Here is a 26,001-nt window from a genome sequence, read left to right on the forward strand (position 1 = left end):
CGATAGGGATACGACACGAGGGACGTCCTTGGCACAATGAGGAAGAACGTCAGGTGCGTGCACCAGCAAGGACGTCTCCTTTCATCCCCAGGGATTTCGGCCAGGCACATCCCTCGCCGCTGGTGAGGCAGGGGGAGGAGCCGATGGAAATTGGTGGTGCTAAGGCTCAAGCAACAGCCAGAGCCCCAGCTTCCGGTCCAGTAAAGGCGAAGCCTCCTAGAGGGACCAGGAAGTGTTACATCTGTGACAGTGCACTGCACATGGCGAAAGAGTGCCCCCAGAGGCTCCAGAAGCACACTGCAGCTTTAGCAACAGTAGCAGCAGAAGTGATCCAAGAAGAGGAACCTCAGGGAAACGACAATGCCTGGCTGGAAGCATAATTGCTGGGGCTCAGCCAGGCGAATCTATAGAACAGTCCCCAGCGTCTTTGCAACCCACAGACCCTTTGCCACCCAAGCCAGCGGTGCAGCTCACCGCAACACTTCAGTTGCCGAATGGGACCACCCTAGAAGTGCCCATCACGATCGATTCTGGGAGCAACGCCGATTTCGTGGGGATGCAGTTCGTCAAGCAGCATCGCATAGCGCTTCTGCCCGCCACAACGCCTCTGAACGTAGTCACGGTGGATGGCAGGAAATTGCTAGGAGGGCAAGTTGTGCAACAGACACCTCCCATGGTGATGCGTATTGGAGATCACTGAGAAGTCATTAGCTTCAATGTCACCCACCTGTCTGACACGCCTATAGTATTAGGCATGAGTTGGCTGGAGAGACACAGTCCTGCTGTAGCGTGGTACCAACGCCAGATCACCTTTTCTCATCGTACTGTGCTCAAAATTGCATCCAGTCCTGCCAGGAGGAGGGGGCTGAGCAGCAGCTGCGACTTGGCATGGTGCAGGCAGTACCTAGCAAGTACGAAGGGTTCCTGGAGGTTTTCTGCGAGAAGGAAGCTGACCAGTTGCCGCCCCACAGACCTTATGATTGTGCCATCGACCTGTTGCCGGGGGCGCAGCTGCCGACTGCGAAACTGTATTCCATGTCTGAGGACGAGATGCAAGAACTCAGAGAGTTCATAGAGCACAATTTGAAGCGTGGATTCATCCGGGAATCTAAAGCAGTGGGGGGCAGTCCTGTGTTCTTTGTGAAGAAGAAGGACACGCCCCAAAAAAGACTCATTGTGGACTATCGGACCATAAACAGTATGACCAAACCCAAGGCCTTCCCCATGCCCAAGATTGATGATCTCCTAGCGACCGTGCGGAAGGGGAAGATCTTCACCAAATTGGATCTGCGTGGAGCGTATAACCTCATACGCATCCGGGAGGGCGATGAGTGGAAGACGGCCATGTTCACGCCTCTGGGCACGTATGAATACAGAGTTATGCCGTTTGGCCTCCAAAATGGATCTCACGTCTTCCAAGCCTTTATGCATCACGTGCTAGCGGGACTCCTCTACAAGAAATGTGTGTGTTTTCTCGACGACATCCTGATCTTTTCGGAAACGGAAGAGGCCCATGAGAGGGACGTAAAGGAAGTCCTGCAGAGACTACGGGAAAACAGGCTCTACGCCAAGTTAGAGAAGTGCCAGTTTGATGTGACGGAGGTGGATTTCCTAGGCTACAAGCTGTCCGACAAGGGGCTGGCCATGGACAGCGTCAAGGTCCGCGCGGTGTTGGACTGGAAGAGCCCACGCAATCGGAAGGAAGTCCAGAGATTCGTCGGTTTCGCCAATTTCTACCGCAAATTCATCAGAGGTTTTGCAAAGGAGACGGCAGCCATCACGGACACTCTGAGTTCCAAGAAGAAGAAGTTCGTTTGGACGGAACAGGCGGAGCGCTCTTTTCGGAAGCTTAAAAGCCTTTTCGCCTCCGAGGAGCAGCTGCTGCATGTGAATCCAGGCAGGCCCATGCGAGTAGAAACCGACGCGTCAGACAGAGCGGTTGGAGCCGTACTCCTACAAGAAGATTCGCAAGGGAACTGGAGACCCGGTGCCTTTTACTCCCGAAAGCTCAGCAAGGCGGAGCAAAACTACACCATATGGGACAGGGAGCTGTTAGCCATTCACGCAGCTTTCAAAGCGTGGCGACACTTCCTCATAGGAGCCAAGCACACAGTACAGGTCCGCACGGACCACAAGAACCTAGAGTATTGGCGCACGGCGAAGCTCCAGAGCCAGAGACACATGCGCTGGGCGGAATTCTTCGCGGATTTCGACTTCCGAATAGAGTACATCCCGGGAGATTCCAACGTTATAGCCGATGCGCTCTCCAGGAAACCGCAATATCTCGATGAAGCGGCGCCAGTAGTGGCCAAGCACATTTTCGCGCCGCAGGCGTGGGCGTGCGCTGCCATCACAGTAGACCTGGACGCGGTGCGACGCGCGTTGCAAGTAGATCAGTTCGCGCAATCCAAGATGGAGGAGTTGCGCAGAGGTTTGCAGAGAGACGAAGAGTTCCAACTACGCGACGGGCTGTTAACTCGCAAAGGTGCCCTCTACGTACCAAGCGACGAGCTTCGCGCAAAGGTTCTGCAGCAGTTGCACGACGCCCCCAGTGCGGGCCATTTCGGCAAGGAGAAGACAATAGAACTGGTGGCAAGAGACTTTTGGTGGCCACGGATGCGTGGAGAGGTAGCGGATTACGTCGCCAGGTGTGACACTTGTCAAAGGTCCAAGCCAGTACACCAGAAGCCAGCAGGGCTGCTGGAACCGCTGGAAACACCACAGCAACCGTGGGAGAGGGTAGCCTTGGACTTCGTTACTGACCTGCCCAGCTCCAGAGGGAAGACGGCGGTACTGGTGGTAGTGGACCTGTTCACCAAGATGGCGCACTTCATTCCATGCGCAAAGGTGGCGACGGCGGAACAGACTGCCAAACTCTTCATCGATCACGTGTTCAGGGTGCATGGGCTGCCACAGTCCATCCTGTCCGACAGGGGGCGCCAGTTTGTTTCCAATTTTTGGCAGAAGCTTCTAGGTATCCTGCACATCAAGATCAACCTAACATCGGCGAGACATCCACAGACCAACGGCCAAGCTGAGAGGGTCAACGCGATCATGCAGCAGTACCTGAGATGTTACGCCAATCAGCGACCCGCAGCTTGGGTGGACTACTTGCCGATGGCAGAGTTTGCCTATAACAACACGAAGCACGCGTCCACGGGGGTGACGCCGTTCTTCGCGAACAACGGTCGTCATCCCAGAACCTTTCCGGGGTTCGTGGCACCGGGAGAGGGGGTGCCGCAAGAGGCCGACCAGTTTGCAGCGGAGCTGCAGGAGGTGCACGAAGAGCTGCGGAGACATTTGGAGCTAGCCAAGCAAGCATATAAGGTGCAGGCAGACAAAAACAGGAGAGTGGGGGAGGACATCCAGGTGGGGGACTGGGTGTGGTTAGCGGCCCAAGCGATGCCAGCCAAGTCGTTGGCCAAGAAGAAACTAGGGCACAGGCAGTTAGGGCCGTACCAGGTGGAGGCTAGAATCAACCCTGTAGCCTTTCGACTGGCCCTCCCCGAAGGTTCCAGAGTGCACCCGGTCTTCCATAGGTCGGTGCTCACTCCCTACAAGGCACCGCACAGGTTTCAGGAGTCTGAAACAGTACCGGACCCACACATTAAGTCACCGGAGAGGGAGAGAGCGCCTAGGGCCGAACCTCTCAACGAGGTCACAGAAATCCTGGACTCGAGATGGGGGGAAGAGGGGGTAGAATACTTTCTAGCCAGAGAGGGTACTCCAGCCAGTGCCAACAGTTGGGTGCCGGACTACGCTTTAGACGAACCTCTTCTAAAAGACGAGTTCCATGCCCTTTTCCCGCATAGACCCATGCCAGCCGAGTACTTTGATGACTGGCTCTTTACGCCCACACTTTCAGACAGTACTTTCCGGGGGTTTTCTTCCGCCGAGGAGAGAACGCCAGAATCAAGCCCGCCCAGGGGATCGTGCTCAGGGGTGGACACAGAACCCTCTTATTGGTGGGACGAGCAACCAGAGGAAGACTGGCGCAGGAAATGGCTGACGGGACCTTGGCCGGCAGCACCAGACAAAGTGCCAATGGAAGAGGGAGAAGAGAACACTTTGGGTGAAGAACCCGAATTCGAACACTCATACACCGAACTGCAAGCAGAGGACATGGAAGTACAAAAACTGTATCCTGCATCTACCTCCGAAGAGCTGCAGCTCCCACAACCTGCACCCGATGGGCGGGAGGGGGGAAGGGGGGGCTTCGAGGGGGGGATGGATGTCAGGGTTTCAGAGACAGAGAGCGAGGGGGAAGGGTCCCAGGGTGATGAGGAGGAGGACGACAACGACCCGAGGTTGTCTCAGAGTCCGTCAAGCGATTCGGAGGATTCCCAAAAGGGATCCCCCCTGGCCAGGCCGAGGGGCGATAGAGGGGGAAGCAGTCAGAAGCAGGAGAGCGGAGGGGGAACCCCCAGTGGGAGTTGGAGATCGGGACCGGCTCCTCTGTCGGAACGGAGTGAAAGGGGTGGAGTTATCAGTGTGTCAGAAAGAGCAGAACAGGAAACAAAGGGGGGAAAGAGTTCGGAGCAAGACGTCCTGCCGGGAGGGGTGGAGAGTAGCACCGAGAGCAGCGTAACTGTCGAAAGGAAGGTCAGAGGCAACGTACGCGCGCCAAGTTCAAATGTGGAGGCGCGCGGAAGTGAGGAGAGTCCTGGGGAGGAGCCTGGTCCCAAAGCGCGAAGGAGGGGGGAGCAGGCGTCAGAGGACTCAGCCTCTGGGGAGTCCCGGAGGGAGGGAACACAGGGGGGCAGGAAGACCCTGCGGAAAAGGAAGGAGAGGAAAAGGTGGAGCAGTACAAGCCTCTTAAACTGGTGCAGAGGCGGGACGGATTCAGAGGGGACTTCTACGATCTAAGAGTAACAGATCCGGAGCCACGGAGCTTGGATGTAATGCCAACAATGTTCTTCAATAAAACCTTTTGTATATAACTTGGACTGGACTTTGGTCTCTTGTGAGCTGGGACCACGGGTGGCTCTGACACGTGTGCTGCTCTGGTTTGCCAGAAGTGGCTTAGTCATGCTGGCCATATGGCCCGGAAGCTGTACACCGGCTCCCTTGGCCAATAAAGCGAGATGAGCACCGCAACCCCAGAGTCGGCCACGACTGGACCTAATGGCCAGGGGTCCCTTTACCTTTAGTACTAACCATAAGAATATAAAAATAGCCCTGTCAGATCAGGTCAAAAGCCCATCTAGTCCAGCATCTTGTTCTTACAATAGCCAACCAGATACCCAGCAGGAATCTCCCCACTTGTGCAACTGGTATTCAGAAACACACCAGTTCTTATACTGGAGAGTAGTGCACAGCCATCATGGCTAGTAACCTTCATTAGCCTTCTTCTCCATGAATTTGTCTTTATCCTCCTTCAGAGCCATTTAACTTGGTGACTCTAATGACCTCCCGTGGCAATGAATTTAACAGCTTAACTATGTGCTGTGTGTACATGCAGGAATTGGCAAGTGAATAAGCTGATGGTTAAGAATTATAAGTTAAAAATAATCCCTCCAAAAATATTGCAATATAAGGTTAAATGTAAGGAATGGAATGTGAATTAGAAAACAATGCAGCAACAAGAGGAAATTATGGACATATGGAAAGCAGAGTGTGGGAAGCCAATTTTTTGTAAAATTGTATTAAATTTGCTCTAATTTGTGGTTGATTTGTTAAAATTTGGAAAATCAATAAAAACAATTTTGCCAAAAACAAACAAACAAACAAACAAACAAACCCAACCACCCTATATGCTGTGTGAAGAAATACAGTACTTCCTTTTCTTTTTCTGGATACCTTCCAACATTCAGTTTCCTTAGATGACCCCAGATTCTGGTATTATGAGAGGGAGGAAAAACACCTCTTTATTCACCCCCCTCAACTTCAGGAGGCTGAAACTGCACACACAAATTGTGATCTAGAATGGCAATCTGTGCGCCAAAGCCTCTGTGTAGGTACAAATTCCCTTGCTGGGTTTGCTAGAACACACATATCTGCTTTCTTCCTAACTTCTTTATGAAAGGGACCCCTGCTGGAATAGACTAACTGCCGATAAATCCCATTTCCTGTTTCCTGCAGATGCCTCCAGTAAGCCTGTAACCAGGACATGAAGGCAATAGCCTTCTTCTCCTGTCCTTGTCCAACAGCAGCTTATATTCAGTAGCATGAGGTCTTTGAACCTGGAGGCTGCATAAAGCCATCTGTCTGAGGGCACCTTCACACAGAAAGTGCTTCCTTGCAGTAAATACTAAATCCTCAGCGTAGATTGTCACACACACACCCAAAGATATTTTACAGTGGGAAGACATGCTTGAGAAACTTTTCATATAGGGAATCGATCAAGGTTGAAGCAGCCCTGGTTATCTGTTTTTTAGGTGTTACAAACAAGAGCTGCTTCTGCAACATCATGTGAAAATCCTAGTTCCTACTCTAGTTCCACTATGCTTTGCATGTGCTCCCTCAAAGGCCACAACCGCCCTGTTCCCAAGCAGATATTCCTCTAAAAATGAAATCCGTGCATACTAATTGCTAGACTTGGCACAGTATTTCTTCTTCTTTTTCCTCTGATGTGTGGAAGTTTCAGTGCAGAAATGATTTCCTCCCCTTTCCTCTTCCTACAGGCTTGTTTACCTGTTAAGTGGATGTCTCCTGAAAGCTTGTTTCAAGGGATTTATACTATTAAGAGTGATGTCTGGTCTTACGGAATCTTACTGTGGGAAATATTCTCTCTTGGTATGTTCTGGATTAAGTTGCCTACTTCAGCATTAAGGAGGGCCCAGAAACAAGGAGTGGCAGAAAAAATTGGTTCAGTTTGCATTAAATGTGGACTTGCCTCATTGGCACTTTCCAAAGCAATATGCAAAAACAGCCATCCTTCAAAATTCTCTGAATTTTTCTAGCCCGGTAATGTTTTCAGAAATGCATATACTAAGATGGGGGTTCACAGACAGTGGTAATAATGATAATGATGATGATAATAATAATAATAATAATAATAATAATAATAATAATAACAACAACAACAACAACAACAACAAAAATTCCTTCCAGTAGCACCTTAAAGACCAACTAAGTCAGTTCTTGGTATGAGCTTTCGTGTGCATGCACACTTCTTCAGATACACACACGAAAGCTCATACCAAGAACTGACTTAGTTGGTCTTTAAGGTGCTACTGGAAGGAATTTTTTTGTTTTGACTATGGCAGACCAACACGGCTACCTATCTGTAACTGGAATAATAATAATAATAATTTATTTATACCCCGCCCATCTGGCTGGGTTTCCCCAGCCACTCTGGGCGGCTTCCAACAAAATATTAAAATACAATGGTCTGTTAAACATTAAAAACTTCTCTAAACAGGGCTGGCTTCAGATGTCTTCTAAAAGTCTGGTAGTTGTTTTTCTCTTTGACATCTGGTGGGAGGGCATTCCACAGGGCGGGTGCCACTACCGAGAAGGCCCTCTGCCTGGTTCCCTGTAACTTGGCTTCTCACAGTGAGGGAACTGCCAGAAGGCCCTCGGTGCTGAACCGCAGTGTCCGGGCAGAACGATGGGGGTGGAGATGCTCCTTCAGGTCCACAATCTTAATTCAAGCCATCCACAGCACATTTGTGAATTTGTGGTTGAAGACTGGAAATAGAACATCCACTGTATTAATGGTGCATGTGGATTTTTAATTGTATTTTTATTGCTTCTCTTATTTCTTACATTATTTCTTATTGTATTACCATCTGAATTGGAATTCAATAAAATACAACATATGAAATAAAAGCAATAAACCTCCAATTAAAAATTGTATAGCATCCAGCACCATGCATTAAAATTGTTATAATAGGCAGAAAAATCATTAAGTCCCCCCCCCCCCCTGCAAAGTCTCAGCAGTGTTCAAGTGGTCTTTGGGGAGTGGGGAGGTTTGGGAATCACTCTACTAGGGTAAAGTGTGCAGGAAAATAACTTACAGAATACATTATATTAGGTGAAGCATGCTTTCCAAAAATGTGTGTGTTAGGGGAAATTGGATACAAAAATGTATACATTAGGAGAAATTGGCACTAATATGCCGATTAATCTTTATGCGTTGTTGTTTTTAAATAACAAAACTGATGTGGAAATATGGAGAAATGAACTCAATGGTGTGGGTGCATTAGGCTGCATACTGCACACCATAATTTTAAGCACATGACTTTCCTCCAAAGAATACTGGGAACTATAGTTTGTTGGGGCATTAGGAATTATAGCTCTAGGAGGGGTAAACCGCAGATCCCAAGATTTGCGGGGGGAGAGCTGTTTGCTTTAAATGTAGTGTATATGCAGTCGTGAATTGTGTGAAGAAGGGTGTGGCAAGCCTGTTTTTCAACATCCACTTTTTTACTCTTCACTTCTCCCATCTTTCTGTTTTAGGTGTCAATCCTTACCCTGGAATACAAGTGGATGCAAACTTCTACAAGCTAATTCAAAGTGGCTTTAAAATGGACTGTCCGTTTTATGCTACAGAAGAAATGTAAGCATGGGGTATGAATACCGAGGGCTGGGGAGGGGCAGGATTCTGCCCAGGCAGAATTTAGGGATGCCATGGTACATTTCACCCTTCCTACCTTCCCTGTGCTTCTAATTTATTATTCTTCAGGACTACCAGTATCTATGATCATCTCACTAGTTCCACATACTGGCTACTGTTAGAAACAATTAAGTAGGCATAAATGCTGGATATGCAAGTTAAGGAAACAGAGGAGTCAAAAAAACTGACCTGTCTTGCACATTCTGGGACACACACACAAACACTTCTCAATCTGCTTTCCCTGTTTGTACCGTTGGTATACATGCACTGATAATGCAGTGTGGACATCATTTCACCTTCTTGAATTGCCCCTTGTGAATTGCCCCCTTTTCCTGGCCCCAGCTGTGGTGGAGAGCTGCTTAGAACTTAAACCAACATATCCAGTTTCGGAGTGTTTTGGATAATGGATGTGGGACTGAAGCCACATAAATGTTTGCAAGATCTACTTGAGAGCATCGCTTCAGACGGGTGCCACGAGATTCTCAAATACTGTATATGAGATGGCCAAACAAGCTTATCGATAACATGGTGGAGATGTTAAAGCAGGCACATTAACTTAACAGTTTTCATGCTTTGGGGTGTTGTCTTAACGAAGCGCCTTGAGTCTGGGCTGCAGGTGACGTTCTTTTGATCCTAGGATCTTTTAAAAGCCCAGGCGTACTTGTATTTTGGGACACATTCATATCCCAGTTGCTTTCATATCCCTGACTTTCCCATGGAAAATGCTTTGGGAAATCATTTCGTATCCCCCCCTCTGGTTTTGTTGTTGTCTTTGCAGATATTTAATGCTGTATTCCTGCTGGGCTCTGGACTCCAGAAAAAGACCATCCTTTTCACAGCTGCTTTCCCTCCTGGCCTGCCAGCTGGCTGAGGCAGAAGGAGCAGTAAGTAAGATTTGCAAACAAGAACATTTTTCTTCTCTTTTTCCCCCTTTTGCTTTTTCTTTTTTAGGGGTTGGTGGTTTTAAACCTATTAATAGCACCCATGGCAAGGGACTGTGAATGATGTCCCCAGCTGCTCGCTCTAATCTTCAGAAAGAACCGTCTGTTGTTTTCCCCCAGGGAGATCTCCAGAATGTCATCATGATTCTGGCGTTCTTCTCAGCTGTTGAGAGAGAGTGTGTGTGTGTGCAGCATTTTTGGCAAATATATTATTGAGTGTTTTCAGGAGAGCACGGCAGAAATGTGAGACTCCTGCACAGGTGTGCGAAACCTCACCTCTTCGTCTAGCTTCCAGGCCTGTCTTTGGCTGTGCCTCCACCTCACTCACTCAACTTCTCAATGTCCTACTTTTGAGTGTTTCTGCCTATGATTGTGCCTCTCGCTTGTCTGCTTAGAGAGGGTATGGTGTCTGGTGTCAGAGGTGGTTCTGAGGTAGCGTGACCAGTTCAGCTGCACTGGGTGCCGTGCTGCAGGGAGCACCACAACAATGCTGTAGAACGGAGCGTGAGAGGAGGGGAGGGCAAATTTTAGTGTCTCACAGGGCACCGCTGAAATGTGAGAGCCCAGAGTCCTCCACTGCTGCTATCTGCTGGCACTGGAGGTAGGGAAGCAGAGAGACCAGCAGCAGGTGGAGTCTGAGCCAGTGACAGCCCCATTCACCCACCAACTGCTTGCAAGTGAGGAAGGCCAGTGGGGTTTGGCTGAGGGCCGGCTGAGGTTGTTGCATTGGCCCTCATGGATCTGCTTCCACTGTGGAGGGTCTAGAACAGCCTTTCTCAACCTGTGGGTCCCCAGATGTTGTTGAACTACAACTCCCATCACCCCTAGTTAGCAAGGCCAGAGCTCAGGGATGATGGGAGTTGTAGTCCAACAACATCTGTGGACCCACAGGTTGAGAACCGCTGGTCTAGAAACTGCTGGCTTTTCTGTGATGGGAATGTAGCCTATAGAACAGGCTGTTGGGATGCGTCCAAGGAAATGGGGGCAATTGGCAGGCCCCCAGCTGGCTCCAGCCCACTGGCCCGCAGCCGGGCGATCTCCGGTCCTTGGATCAGCATATAACTGCGACTCAAGCCTCAGAAACCTTCAGAAGCTGAGCATGCAAGCCAGCAAAGTAAACTCTTCGCAACAGAAGGGCAGATAGAGGCTGTGTAAAGCGTATTTACAGGCATTTTATTCAGCATCAGGACAAAGGGAAGAACATGTCTTCTCCCCTTCGTGTCCAAGCAAAGAGGATAAGAAAAGCTATACACACAACAGAAGTTCCCAGCAAGCTGTGCTGGAATGTAAACAGACATTTGACATACAACAACTCCACATATCTGTTAAGGTGGAATGGAATATCGTAACACAGGCATCCCCAAATTTGGCCCTCCAGCTGTTTTGGGACTACGACTCCCATCATCCCCAGCTAACAGGACCAGTGGTCAGGGATGATGGGAATTGTAGTCCCAAAACAGCTGGAGGGCCGAGTTTGGGGATGCCTGCTATAGAACAATGGTAAGAGTCGCATTTGTTGCTCCACACACTTTTTACCTCTGGCTCCAAGCACCACTGGTATGTGGCCCCCAGAAGGTGGTCTGTGAGGGAATGTGGCTCTCAGGCTGAAAAGGGTTTGCCATCCTTGCACCAGCCCTCTTCAGCCAAACACAACTGGAATCCCACACAGGAAGTTCATGGGGAGACCAGCATTTTCTTCAGGCATGAGATTAACTCCTCTTTGCTGCCTGTACTATTTTACCTACATCTCAGTGAACTAAATGGGATTTGTAAACCACCGTGCATACCAGAAAGTATTGTGGAGTTGTAATTACTGCTACTACTTCTGTTCCTACTACTACTACTACTACTACTACTACTAATAATAATAATAATAATAGCAATTCATTATTTGCTACCTCTTATGTTCCCGTCCTAAATTATAGGCATATCCAATGGGGAAGAGTGGGATTTCTGAACACGTATCGAGTCCAAAGCCACATATCCCAGTTCACATGGGATAAGAGAAGCTGAACCACTTCAGTTTACCATTCCTACTCTGGATACAGATGCTGCAAGGGAGAAATAAGACGGATGCATTATTTTCTATAAAAAGGCATATAAGCTGAATGTATCGAAAGAGAGGGTTTTTTTGCCTTCGCTAAAGAGGCCAGATTTGCTGCTCCCGCCCCTGAATTTCTCGTGCTCATTTCCATGATCCAACTTTTGCTTTCGGAATGAAATTTGCCTCCCCTTTCAGGAATCTGGGTCAAGGCGAGAGCACACTTTTCACAAAGTTTTGAACCAGGGGTTCTCTGGTGTGTCTTCAGCCTCCAGGGGCTGTGGTTAGGAAATGAAACTCTTTCCTTTCACAAATGTAACTGAAGTCAAACATTCCCGTTGTTGTTTGGTTGTGCTTAGAGCAGATGTAGAGAGTTGAAGTTCTTTGTCATCAGAGCCTCCAGACATGAATGTATAGCGGCATTATCTTAACACTTAGCTGTGCTAATAATTCAAAAAAGCTTGGATCGGGACATTTAGACCCCTGCGCCACATCATAAGCAGCATATGTCTGATATATATCAGGCATATTTGGATTTTTGGGTGAGTGCCATGGGCTCTCCACCCCCTTTTTTGTGAGCAGGGGCTTCCTCTGTAAGGTCTTCACCTTATTTCCATCATTGGGCATTAGAATTTCCTGTGATCCAGAAGGCTTTCTTCATAGACTTTGTGTGGCTTGGCAGGATGAAGATAAGAGAAAATGAAATTTCATTCTCATCGGTGTTGCTTACACCCAGGTTACATGGTCAGAACAACTATACCATCTTAGGAAATGGGAAATCCTTGACAGAGGAGCTGCCATATCTAAGCCCTGCCAAGATTGTGCAAACCACAGCGGAAGCTGGGCTGGCTTGCCAGTTTCCTCCTGGGTAATTCTGGTTCTTGTCAGAGGGAAATTCTCCAAGCCAGCACTGGCATGGTTTCGTCCCCATTCTGAGGCCATGCCAGGGGAACGAGGGGACTCTGGATCTGGTGGGTCCCAAGCTCTGCTCCCAGTGTGGTGTAATGGTTAAGAGCGGTGGACTCGTAATCTGGTGAACTGGGTTCGCGTCTCCGCTCCTCCACATGCAGCTGCTGCGTGACCTTGGGCCAGTCACACTTCTCTGAAGTCTCTCAGCCCCACTCACCTCACAGAGTGTTTGTTGTGGGGGAGGAAGGGAAAGGAGAATGTTAGCCGCTTTGAGACTCCTTCAGGTAGTGATAAAGCGGGATATCAAATCCAAACTCTTCTTCCTCAACTGTGTCATCAAAGCACCAGCAGAGGAAGGTGGGCTCCCTCTCTGGCCCTGGACTTTTTACCCATGGAGAGGGAGATTACCTGTATCCTATTGCCAGGGCTGGTCCACCCATGTGGCAAGCTGAGGCCACCGCCTCAGGCGGCAGAATCCACAGGGACAGCAGGTCCTGCTCTTAAACTTCCCCCCTTGTTCCTGATGTACACCTCCCTTTTCTCCTTCTTCCCTGGTGGATAAGAAGCACCATTTTGGGGTCCACCTCACATGCCAAAATGTATTGGGCCAGCCCTGCCTGTTGCCCCTCTGGGATATCCTCTCAGAGACTTAAAACCATGGGTAGGCAAACTAAGGCCCGGGGGCTGGATCCGGCCCAATCGCCTTCTCAATCCGGGCCGCAGACTATCCAGGATTTAGCGGGTTTTTACATGAGTAGAATGTGTCGTTTTATTTAAAATGCATCTCTGGCTTATTTGTGGGGGATAGGAATTTGTTCTTTTTTTCAAAATATAGTCTGGCCCCTGTCAAGGTCTGAGGGACAGTGGACTGGCCCCTGCTGAAAAAGTTTGCTGAACCCTGCTTAAAACCTTAAAGCACAGCTAGGATGATGGGAGTTGTAGTCCAGCAACATCTGGAGGGCTGCTGGTTCCCCATCTCTGACTTTTAAAGCTTTTCAGGATTTTTCAATCCTTATTTTGACTTAGTAATTTTATTTTGATGTGTTGCTTTTGTTTTTGACATTATGTAGCTTTGTAGTTAAAAGGCAGTATCCAGTTTTTAATAGATAAATGTCCTTTAAAATGTGCTGTTTAATCATCAGGTAGCCATGCTTGCCGCTACTGAATGAAATGTCTGCTGAAATATTGATACAGATATATACTTGATATATATTTGAAATAAAGATGTAGGTTTTTTTTGTTGTTGTTTTGGTCTTCATGGTTCCTGAGCTTTCCGGTCAGTTTTGCCATTTCAGCAACTTCAACAAAGAATGGGAAATTTTTTATAATTTATCTTGGAGACCACTGTAAGCAGATGAAAATATTAGCAGGACTGCAATAACACTTGTAATATAGCAAGTACAATGGAGACAATGGAGTAATATAAAATATAGATTATGGGAAAAGATCTAATAATAGGAGCCGTGGAGTGGAGGTGGGAAGCCCAGAGATTCGGAGGAATCTGTAAATGTGGATGTGTATGGTTGTATTATTATTTTATACTTGGAAAATCAAATAAAAATTATTTCCAAAAAAAAAAAAAAGATGTAGGTTTTTTTCCAGTGTGCTGTGTTATTTCTAGGTGCAATTCACTTCTTTGGGAAAACATTTGGAGGAATGGAAAACCACAGAGCTCACTGGAAGAGATCAGGACATTTGGGGCTTGCTTGTGCATGTACTGAGTCCAGAGATGGTCCTAGGGATGGCAAATGCCCTCATTTCAATAGGTCTCCTTAGCCCAGGGATTGGGGACTGACTGCATTAAGAACATAAGAAGAACTTGCTGGATCAGGCCAATGTGCATCTATTCCAGCATCCTGTTCTCACAGTGGCCTTTGGGAAACCAGTGTGCTGGGCCTGGGGGTAACCCAAGTAATGCAGTCCAGGTCCGGTCCCGAATCCACGGGTTCTGCGAGGAATCAGTCCGACAGGGCCAAGGAAGGACACGAGGCAGGAAACCAGGCAAGGACAGGTGCAGGATCTCAGGCAGGATCTGGCATACAGCAATGTTGCTCCCGCAACCTGGGGTGGGGTCTGACAACCTTTTATCTTTGTTGGGGTAACGGCCGGTCCTGATCCCCCGGTGACTCACTTCCTTGTCTCGCCCGAAGGCGAGCACTCCTCCTGCGAGTGCTCAGGTCTCTCCTTCTCTCAGACCTCAGTCTCTGCAGCTCTGGAGATGTCGTTGGGTTACTGGACCCAGAGGCTGCCTCAGCCTCTCCTGACCCAACTGGTAGTGGAGCAGCTGTAAGTGATGGCCCAGCTGGAGGCAACGAGGTAATCCCCGCATCTGGAGCCAGGGCAGGCTCAGGCCCCTGACTCGGCCCAGCTGGTGCTTGTTGCAGGGGAACCTGTGCAGACTGGGGCTCTTCAGAATCAGGCTCCAGACTAGGTTCAGACGCCGCCTGAGGCAAAGGATCCGGTGCAGACTGAGGCTCCTCTGGTTCCGAGTCTGAGCCCAAGTCCCAGGCCATCACAACCAGCATGGAAGATCAGAGCACAAGAGTTCATGTGGCTTCCAATAACTGATATTCAGAATCATTACTGCAGCCATCATGGCTAGTAACTATTGATAGCCCTCTCACTGAATGTGTCTCTTGTAAAGCCATCCAGCTCTGTGGCCACCCCTTTCTCCTGTGGGAGTGAGTTCCATAGTTTAACTGCTCTGCAGTGCATGCAGAAGTACTGTTCTCCCATCGCCAATGGGGAATGGCCAATGATTAGGGATGGTGGGGATTTTAGCCTCTACAGGCTCCCCAGCCCTGCTTTAACCCATCTTCTTCTCCAAGTTGGGGCAGCAGCAGAGGCTCAATCACAACTCACCTCTAAAGAATCAAGGCTGGGCTGAATCACACCTCTGGTGATAAGGTGCCGTCCAATTAGCAAACCACTGCTACGAGGGTACTTTGCGTTTGGTTTTCCAATTACAAACACTAGGTGGAGCTGTAAGCTCATTTTTTTGTAGCTGGGTATTTGCAGAATGCTCGAAAATAAACGTGTCTTGTTTGCTTTCCAATGAGAACAGAACCAATTTGGTGAGAGATTCTGAAGCAGAATCTCCTAACTAGAATTTGCTTTCAGAAATGCATATTTTTGTATTTTCTTGATTCAATTGTTTTTAATATTTTCAACTCCGAATGCTACCACCAGAGAGATACAGCAGGAAACTTTGCCAAACTGACTTTTGGTGTGTGAAATTTTCTTTCAGTCCTCATACCAAGTGGTATGTAATATGTCAGCCCAGGACATCCCACAGATGTCTGTGCAGGTCCTAATCCTGCACTCTAACTGCCACATCACACTACCTCTAAGTAGCATGTACCATATATTCACACACACAGAAACTCCAAAGATATTGTTATACCTCTATAAGCTACTTAGAGGCTATTGTAATTAAGCTAAATATAAATTGTTTAACTAAATAAAATAAAATAAAATAAAAATTCTGAAATTAACGAATGTATTCTGCTCTTAATTTTTTAAAAAATAAAACATAAATCATGTGCAATGCTAATTTCTTTTTAAAAAAAAAATCCTAGCTTTGGCTGCGGCAAAGTCATGAATGTTATAATTCCTCCAAGGAACTCAGGAGGCCTCATGTATGCTATCCTCACCACAACTTGTGAGGAAGGTAAGGTTCACCCAGTGAATTTTGTGGCTGAGCTGGGAAACTGCTGGTCTAAAAGATACAAGACCCTAAGACTATAACTTTATTAGCCTACTTGTGGCGCCCTGTCTACAAGAGCCAAGGAAATGCAATTTACTTTAAAAATTAGCTATTAAGCAGCTGTACTAAAAGAAAAAAGTGTGTGTGTGTGTGTGTGTGTGTGTGTGTGTGTGTGTGATCTTTGGCTTCACATAACATGCACATATTTGGGGGAAGTTACTCTTACTTGCAGATCCCTCAGATACCTTAAGGGATAAAACGCCTTATTTGTATAAAAGTAGGTGGAACATGAAAAGCAGGGTGGGGAGACTGGTTATGTTCTTGCTAAAGACCGCGGTCAGGATGCCAAGGAACACATGAATGGATGCAAAACCTGTTTTTCTTAAACCTCATCCTTTTAAGTTTTATTTTTAAAAGGTGCTCCTAAACTCCTCTTTAAATTCCTCCAAATTCAAAAAGCTTGCTGGAGATTTGGAGAAAGGGATTTACACAGAGGGTGAAATTGTGCATAGACTCTGCTACCTCTCCCGCTCTGAATAGCTCTAATGAAAAATCCACAAATGTCTTCATTTTAGAGACCAGTTTGAAGGTTCTAGAGGAGCACCTTATGATAAGTGTTACATTGACATCATACATTTAAAGCACACTTAAGGCACATTTAAAGCACATGTCTTGTCCGATCTCGCCCAATGAGTTGTGTCTGTGTTTTTGGCCACAGATTTCAATGCTCAGGTTTAGTTACTCCACCTATGTTTACCATTCTGCTTATTGCCCAGCACTTAGTAGTAAAACACTGGCTTATGTTTTCTGAATGTGAAATGGTGAAATGAATTGGTGAAACTACAAAGCTGTAGTTAATGTTGTTGTTTGTTGTTTAGTCGTTTAGTCATGTCCGACTCTTCATGACCCCATGGACCAGAGCACACCAGGCACTCCTGTCTTCCACTGCCTCCCACAGTTTGGTCAGACTCATGCTGGCAGCTTCAAGAACACTGTCCAACCATCTCGTCCTCTGTCGTCTCCTGTCGTCTTTTCCAGGCAGTCTTCTCTTCTCATGAGGTGGCCAAAGTATTGGAGCCTCAGCTTCGTGATCTGTCCTTCCAGTGAACACTCAGGGCTGATTTCCTTAAGAATGGATGTGTTTGATTTTCTTGCAGTCCATGGAACTCTCAAGAGTCTCCTCCAGCACCAGAATTCAAAAGCATCAATTCTTCAGCGATCAGCCTTCTTTATGGTCCAGCTCTCGCTTCCATACATTACTACCGGGAAAACCATGGCTTTAACTATACGGACCTTTGTTGGCAAGGTGATGTCTCTGCTTTTTAAGATGCTGTAGTTAATGCCAAGCAGTAAATGGAGGTTATGTGCTGCGCTGGGCAGCATGACAGATTTTGACCTGGGTTCAAATCCCAGCACAGCATTGGATTCACCTGGGCAAGGTACTGTTTCCTTTAGCACAATTGCATGTGTGTCTTCTAAGAATCACAGAACCTTAGAGTTGGAAGGGACCCTAAGGGCCATCTAGCCACCCCTTGCAATGCAGCAAAGTACATCATATAGCATTCCATGGGAATCAAGGACCACTGATTATGCTGACTGAGGTTTACAGAGACTGGAGATCTGTATCTGTATACATCCCCCATTCCTGTATACATCCCCCATGAACCGACTGTATACATCCCCCATCCCTGATGTATACAGTCAGTATGTCCAGAAGAGTGTGGGGATTGTGGCTGCAAATACCCCCCCATACACATGTGGATGCCTCTGCAACCAGTATGAACATCTCTATGTCTTGGTCAGGGACTGTGACTTTTCCAAGACTTTAGCTGTTCAAAAGGATCTATCTGCTGCTAGTTTCAGTAAGTCATAGGAGACTTGGAACAGCACACCATTTTCCAGATTACAGCCATGCGTGAACCACAATTATTAGTCACCCGTACCACCAGAATGCAGAAATCTTGCCCCCAGTGCCTTACAACCCCCTCCTCCTGACATTATTGCCTGGTCCATGCATTGAGACTACCAAGCCGCACCTGTCTAGCTGTCCCAGAGTGCTGAACTGGTAGCATTTCAGGGGGGAAAGCTACCTTAATTGGAGGTCCAGGCTTTCACCATTCTACCTATCTAGCAACCTAAATTTGGTTTCCAGACCCTCAAGACTATGTTGTTCCATGTCATTGGTGCCAGCGTGCACCATGACCACTCACAGCTCCTCAGCACCATCTACCAGGCTATCTAGATGATGGGCAACATCCTTAACCTTTGTACCAGGCAGACAATTCACCCTGTGGTCTGTATGCCCACCACACACCCAACTATCTATGTCCTTATTGATTAACTACCTTCCACCCCTTGAAGTATCCTCAGCACAAAATGATACAGCTCTTTGTCCCCCAAAGGAGTAGGTCCCTTCCAAAGTAACTGTGGTGCCCATCCTCAGAGCGATGCTCTCCTTTCCCAGACCCTCATTCTCCCTGAGAGCAGGGAAGGTATCATTATGGTAGTGAGAAACAGCTATAATGTCCCCGAAGGTCTCATTCACGTCCCTCCAAGACTGTCTCCTTTAAAAAAATAAATAAGTGGTTTGTTGTTGTTGTTGGTTTGTGGGGTGTTGCCTGTTGAGGGGAGAGTTGTCTAGTGGTGGTGGTTTTTCTGGCCCGTGTCTTATTTATTTTTTCGGGAGTGGGAGGTGTTTTTTGCCTGTTGCTTGCAGGAGAGTTGGTTCTGAGCATCAACAAATTTTCTTCTGTGAAATGAGTATTTTTTTAGATTTCCAGATGTGCCTCTGGGCCCAAGAAAAGTTTGGGGACCCCTGTAATACCACCTCACTCTGCTTCATCCTGGAAACCAGGCCTCAGTTGCTGCCTGAGGAGTTTATCAGGCTTGGCTGTCAAGCTGTGAGCTCTCCTTTTGTGTGGAACATCCTTCAAAGGAAGTTCAATTGAAATCCAGGGGGCTTCACTTCCTGGGAAATGAGCTTAGGCCGAGGGTGTCATAAACTGCAGAAAACAACCTGGAACTTCTTTCTGGGAGGGAGAGATCTACCCTGGGGGAAGGGGCTTGCTCGTTCTCTCTCTCTCTCTCTCTTTTCCTTTTTGGTTAAAGCTCTTTGACAGAAGACTGAGGACAGGGTGGAGTTGAACTGTTACACTGATGATCACCCAATAAGTTTCTCCTTCAAGTTGGTTAGCTATCCAACTTGTTTATCATCTGCTCCCTTGCTAAATTCAGCTTGGGGAGAGCTGCGTTTTTCTGGGAGAAGGCAATTTGCACTGAGGGCATGGAAACCTCTTTATGGAGAAACCTCTGACTTTTGCAAGGATAGCCTGTTGTAAAAAAAAAGACAAAAAGATAAGAGTCATATACATTGCTCCACCCACTTTTGCCCCTAGCCCCGCCCATAATAAGTGTGTGACCCCTCGAAAGTTGTCCAGAAGGGAATGTGGACCTTGGTTTGAAGAAGGTTCCCTTTCCCCAAGTCATACTGACATTTATGAGCTTTATAGTAGATTATTTTTTTGTGGTTAAAGAAACAGATATGTACATTGAAGGCGAGTTTGGCATAGTGGTCAGAGTGTTGGACTAGGACCTGGGAGACCAGGGTTCCAATCCCCACTCAACAATGAAGCTCACTGGGTGACCTTGGGCCAGTCCCTGCCTCTCAGCCTAACCTGCATCACAGGGTTGTTGTGCAGATTTAATGAGGAGGGAGAGAACTGTGTACGCTGTCTCGAGCTCCTTGGATTAAGAACGTGGGATATAGGCAATAAATAAATTCAGCTTCAGAAGCCAAAAATTTGCGGGAAGGTAAGGTACTAAGAGACACCTTCACTGTCTCCTGAATTATATGCCTTCTTCTGGGCCAAATAAATTAAATATGCTCTCTCTCTCTCTCTTTTTAGTGTAGGTTTGTTGCGCTCGCTAATTTATGCCCAACTGTGCCAGTTCCATAACCAATTTGCTTCTCCTCCTGGATGAGCAGGCCCTGCGATCCCAGAGGCGTGTATTTCAACAAGCCTAATATCGTCCCCCAGGATAAAAGTATTGGCTTATTCTGCAACATAATCTACATCAAAGCCCTGGGGGCAGCCGTCTTGAAAAGGCCCAAGATGCTTTTTAACTTCTTATCTGGCCTGTGCTTAGGGGGAGCCATAAATTCCACAGGCTGCTCTTCCCACAAGCTCCCTCCTTTTCTTCTCCTCTTCCTAGGCCACCAAAGGCATTGAGGGAGTGGTTCAAACATAGAACTTGCAAACAAAACCCCCCAAGGGAAGTGGGAAAGGAAGGGAGAGAGGGAGGGGAAGGCAGCCCCAGAGAGCTCCCCTGAGCTTGCTGCCATTGCTGGGCATCAGCAGGTGAAAAAATAAAATGAAATAGCCAGGGTAACTTGGAGCCTAGGATGCAAATACCCTCCTTCCCTTAATAAATGTCCCCATCCCTATACCTAAGCAGGGCATCCTTCACAATATCCTCCCTGTGCAAACGGGGAGGTCCCATTGACTGGTGTGGACTAGTGTGCAGGATGAGACACGGTTGCTCTCTGTATCTCCTGACGTAAACTTTTCTTAGGATCTAAGCCAATGTCTAGAATGTGCAGAACAGGGAAGATGGGAGTGAGGCAGCTTCCCTCCTCTGTGTGCCAGGCCATGTTGTGGTCATTCTTCTGTCTTGCTACTTATTTACTTATAAAAATATTTATATACCGCTTTGGCACAAAAATATATCAAAGCGGCTTATAACAGCAAAAAATACATTAAAACCATAGAAAGAAAACAAAGTTAAAAACAAAAAAGTTAAAGACAGAGATCAGTAACCCATGGGGGGTACGCTCTTAATTGCCTGCATTGGCTTGGCAGAATGGAAAAGTTTTTAGCAGGCGTTGGCACAGAAAGTGCCCAATAAATTACGTAAAAAAAAAAAGCAAAGCATGCCAGAAACACAAAAACCTTTCCTTTAAAAAGCAGGAAGGGTAGTCTGACTGCCTTGCATGGATAACCCTAGTTATTCTGAGATATTAAAAAGACCAAAAATGTTCTTAAAATACACCAGTGGTCTGATTTCCTTGTTGCGATTTCATCTTCATATCCAACTGTAGGACTTTAAGTCTTGCCGAGAATCTTGCATTTCATGCAAGAAGATAAAGGCTAACTGATGCCTGCCTTGACCCCAGTATGGCTCCCCTTTATCACATACACAGCCCAACAAGACAGCAACAAGAATCTACCGATAGCATACAAATCAATCTGGTTTACCTGACCTAACAAGTCCCCCTCATGAAATGCAACCAAACCCCATGGCAGACAACCACAGACAACCAACCACACCCTGCCCCCAATACCTCTCGCTACCAAGAAAATGTAATAAACAAATAGAAAGAGAATCTACCCTGTTGGTGTGGACACAAAACCCCACACATACACTATATAAAAGAATACAAGCCTCACCACCCCACCTTTCCTCTTCCCCGTCTTCTTCCTCAACCTTATACTGCACTCAACACTAATGTCTCACAACAAATGTAACTGATTTGTAAGAAAGACTGTACAACCTGAAAAAAGAGACAAGGCACGTACTTCTGTAAACCAAGAAAACCTTTCATTAAAAAATTATTTTTTTTAAAAAAAAAAGAAGGCAAAGGCTAACTTCATGTGTTTTTATTCAATAACTTGAGGGCTACAAACTTATATTCTTAACACAAGGTTGTTAAGTTTTTACAATATAACTTTGTTTGCAACTCCATTAAATTGAAAACACATTTTGCTATAGTTGTGAGTGCTGGAAATTGAAAAGGGATTCTAATTTGATCAAGAAGGTGTAACTCATAAATTGTATGCCTGTCAGGAGGCCAAGGTACAGAGGGGAAACTATTTCAGATGCAAACTCCCCACCCACCCACCAGTTGAGGAGTTTAGAAACTCAATTTGTTTGGATTGTGAGTATATCATGTGTGAAGGTGTCCATAGGTTTGGGTTTGAGAAGGAAACTCTGAGGGCACCAATAGTAGCATCTATTTTTAATTCAATGCAATTTTATTTTATTTTGCTCCTGAGGCTGAAAACTATACGGGGTGAAATCTAACATTAGTCATGCTCAGAGTAGACCCACTGAAAACAATGGACTTACATTGTAAGTACGTCATCTGAAATATTTCTACTCAAAAATTAGTTCCATTGAATTCAATGGGACTTACTCCAAGATAACAAGGATCAGGACTATAGCCTTTGATGGATATTACTCACCAGGCTTAAAAAAATAGCAATCACTCTTCCTCTTGGTTTGATTAGAACTTGTATGATTGGGAATTTCTATTGTCAACAGGAAGGATCTGGCCGCATCTCTAATAAGACATATATAGGTCACTCTTATTATCTCTTCTCCTGGTTAGGCTTCATAGATTTCACAATCGCTTGTGTGTGCGTGTTCATCCGTGCGCTTCTGAGTGAGACTTCCTGAAGGCAAAAATATTTGCTACGATAAAGGAGAAGCCATCTTCAGCTTGCCTGGAGAGGTGTTTTTTGTGCAGTTCTTAAGCTAGAAAGTGCATCCTCTCTCACAAAGCTGTATATAAATAGTAGCTAAATAACAGGGACAAGTCTAATTGTAGATATTGAGCCTTGGGTTTATCTCCAGTGCAAAATTTAAGGTGGGTTGTTGTCCGTACCCCCCAGAATCTTCTGCAGGACTTCATATTTCCTCCTTCAGTGGGTGGGAAAGCTGGCTTGTGAGGAAGGAGTCGATTTTGACAGCCAAGAATCCTGGTAGGGAAAGACTACCACCCCTCCCTCACAGTGCTGCTGGGCTGAAATGTCCCTCCTTATATTCCAGACACTCTCGGATGAAGCGTTTCTGTTTGGGGGCTTCCCAGAGGCCTTTAGTTGGCCACTGTGTGAGAACAGAAGGTTGGGCTGAATGGGTCTTTGAACCGATCTCACAGGGCTCTTCTTGCAACCCTTCGGTTTTCTAGGTCTGTTCCAGACAGCCTTCAGGTTTTGCTTCCAGGCAGAAACTGCTTTGGCTGGCCTTTGGGGATGGGCTTTGCTGAGAGAGGAACCAGGGGAGTTGCAGCCCTGTTGCTTCTCTTAGACCTCCAAGTGGACCTTCGTATCTTTCTGGATAGGCTGCTTGGGCTTGCTTTTGGAGGTACTACATCTCAGCAGTGCTGCAGCTGCTTGGGTGGCTAGTCCTTTGGCCCAGTATACCTGAAGGAGCGTCTCCACCCCCATCGTTCAGCCCGGACACTGAGGTCGATCGCCGTGGGCCTTGTGGCAGTTCCCTCACTGTGAGAAGTGAGGTTACAGGGAACCAGACAGAGGGCCTCTCGGTAGTGGCGTCCGCCCTGTGGAACGCCCTCCCACCAGATGTCAAGGAAAGAAACAACTATCTGACTTTTAGAAGACATCTGAAGGCAGCCCTGTTTAGGGAAGTTTTTAATGTTTGATTTTTTTCATGTTTCTAATATTCTGTTGGGAGCCACCCAGAGTGGCTGGGGAAACCCAGCCAGATGGGCAGGGGTATAAAATTGTTGTTGTTGTTGTTGTTGTTGTTGTTGTTATGATTATTAGTGAATAAGGTGAAGTTGGGAGATTCCAGCTCTTTCCATTGGCTGTTATGCAATGGGGCACCAGAGGGCTCTGTGTTATCCACATGTTCTTTACCATCCACAGGAGAGGTCATCTGGCATGTGCAGAGTGAGGTGTCACCAATATGCAAAGCTCTATCTCTCCTTTCCTTCTAATTCAGGTGAGGCAATGGCTGTTCTCAATAAATATATGAACTAGACCATGGGTAGGCAAACTAAGGCCCGGGGGCTGGATCTGGCCCAATCGCCTTCTCAATCCGGCCCATGGACGATCCGGGAATCAGCGTGTTTTTATATGAGTAGAATGTGTCCTTTTATTTAAAATGCACCTCTGGGTTATTTGTGGGGCATAGGAATTCATTCATTTTTATTTTTATTTTCAAATTACAGTCCGGCTCCCTACAAGGTCTGAGGGACAGTGGACCGCCCCCTGCTGAAAATGTTTGTTGACCCCTGAACTAGACTCCTGACCAGACATAGAAATTACGAGTGAGCAGTTTGTCTGCTCTGCTCAGTGATATTCAACCTGTTTTGGAGGGTGGGGTGCCCTTTCCCTAAAGGAGTGGGACTCAAATGTACCCTTCCTGGGCCCTTGGGACATTCTGCAGGCTAGTATGTCCTCACCAACCCTTAGCAGCCTCCTTGGGGTTTTGTCAGTTGGCTGGTTAGTTTTTGCATCCCTGGAAAACATCCTTGATCTCTCATAATGCTTCTTCTTTGACAAGATGAAGCCGAGAGAGGAGTACGGATAGAAACTAACTTACTGTACAAAAGTTAAAAATGGCATTTGCTGTTCCACACACTTTGCCTCAGGCCCCACCCACTACTGACGGTTGTCCCCCACCCCCTGAAGGTGACCCAGAAGGGAAGGTGGCTGAAGAAGTTTTCCCTTCCCTGAAGGATCACATTTATAATTGGGGCGGGGGGGGGGTAGATCTTGGATCCAGTAGTGTGCTGGAGGCACACAGGTGGCCTCGGTAGCTCAGAGCGCCTTCTATCAGCTTAGGCTGATATGCCAATCACAATCCTATCTCAACACAGATAGCCTTGCAACAGTTACCCACGCTCTGTGGGATTCCTGAAAAATGCTATACATTTGAAGAAGATCTGGAAACTGCAGCTAGCCCAAAATAGGGCAGCCAAGCAGGGACTGGCTGATGCAGCGGTAGAACACCAGGCACACTTTGTCATCTGTACTGGCTTCCGGCCTGTTTTGGCAAGTGGCTACAGTGGTACCTCAGGTTAAGTACTTAATTCGTTCCGGAGGTTTGTACTTAACCTGAAACTTTTCTAAACCTGAAGCACCACTTTAGCTAATGGGGCCTCCTGCTGCCACTGCGCCACCGGAGTACGATTTCTGTTCTCATCCTGAAGCAAAGTTCTTAACCTGAAGCACTGTTTCTGGGTTAGCAGAGTCTGTAACCTGAAGCGTATGTAACCTGAAGTGTATGTAACCTGAGGTACCACTGTACTAGAGTAGGGTTACCAGGGACAGTCCCTGGATTTGCCAATCTGTCCCCGGAAAAATTCCATCCCCAGAACGTCCCTGGATTTCATTAAATGTCCCTGGCAAATGTGACACCCTGCTCTCCTGGAGGGGTGGGAACATAGTTTTTGCACAGGCAGAGGTGGGTGGGGGTTAAAGAGTGCGAAAGAAGGGCTTTGCACCTTGCCTGGCAGTGAAATCGCACTTGCACTCCTTCCGGGAAATGACCGCCCACCCATGACTCCCAAGCCTCCCCCAATCTGTCAAAAGGAAGGGGGCAGGAGATTAGGGGAGGCTCAGGAGTCACAGGTGGGCGGCACGCAGTTGTCCAGGAGGGGCGCAAGGTGTACAGTTTCTCTGCTGGGCAAGGTGCGGAGGGGTGAGATGACTTTGATCCCCTCAGCCAACTGGAACAGTGGCGGAGCTGGTGCAGAGCCAGGCAGCTGAGCATGAGAGAAAGCGTGAACGAGAGCATGTCCCCAATGACCGGGAACTGCAGAAATCAAAATGGAGCAGGGAAGCCAAAATAAACAAGATGAATTTTAACAGGGAGAAATGTAAAGTATTGCACTTGGGCAAAAAAAATGAGATGCACAAATACAAGATGGGTGACACCAGGCTTGAGAGCAGTACATGTGAAAATGATCTAGGAGTCTTGGTTGACCACAAACTTGACATGAGCCAACAGTGTGACGCGGCAGCTAAAAAAGCCAATGCAATTCTGGGCTGCATCAATAGGAGTATAGCATCTAGATCAAGGGAAGTAATAGTGCCAC

The 26,001-nt window shown here is 47.1% G+C and overlaps 1 protein-coding gene and 1 long non-coding RNA gene across 3 annotated transcripts in view; one reads left to right on the forward strand and one right to left on the reverse strand.

Moving 5' to 3' along the window:
* FLT3 (fms related receptor tyrosine kinase 3) overlaps nt 1-14,034 on the forward strand; it is a 61,023-nt gene extending 46,989 nt beyond the window's left edge. The window contains exons 21-24 of one of the 2 annotated variants that reach the window (XM_083736293.1): nt 6,624-6,735; nt 8,404-8,503; nt 9,339-9,448; nt 11,427-14,034. In XM_083736293.1, coding sequence (XP_083592419.1) covers nt 6,624-6,735; nt 8,404-8,503; nt 9,339-9,448; nt 11,427-11,458 — 354 coding nt within the window. In that variant the 3' untranslated portion in view covers nt 11,459-14,034. The remainder of the gene's footprint in view (nt 1-6,623; nt 6,736-8,403; nt 8,504-9,338; nt 9,449-11,426) is intronic. The other variant, XM_083736292.1, reaches the window with a different exon arrangement.
* Nucleotides 1-26,001, reverse strand: part of LOC310843965 — a 350,168-nt gene that overhangs the window by 21,707 nt on the left and 302,460 nt on the right. The gene's annotated exons all lie outside the window — the stretch shown is intronic.

The sequence above is a fragment of the Podarcis gaigeae genome, assembly GCF_964106915.1.
Source record: "Podarcis gaigeae genome assembly, chromosome: 4".
Lineage (NCBI taxonomy): Eukaryota > Metazoa > Chordata > Lepidosauria > Squamata > Lacertidae > Podarcis > Podarcis gaigeae.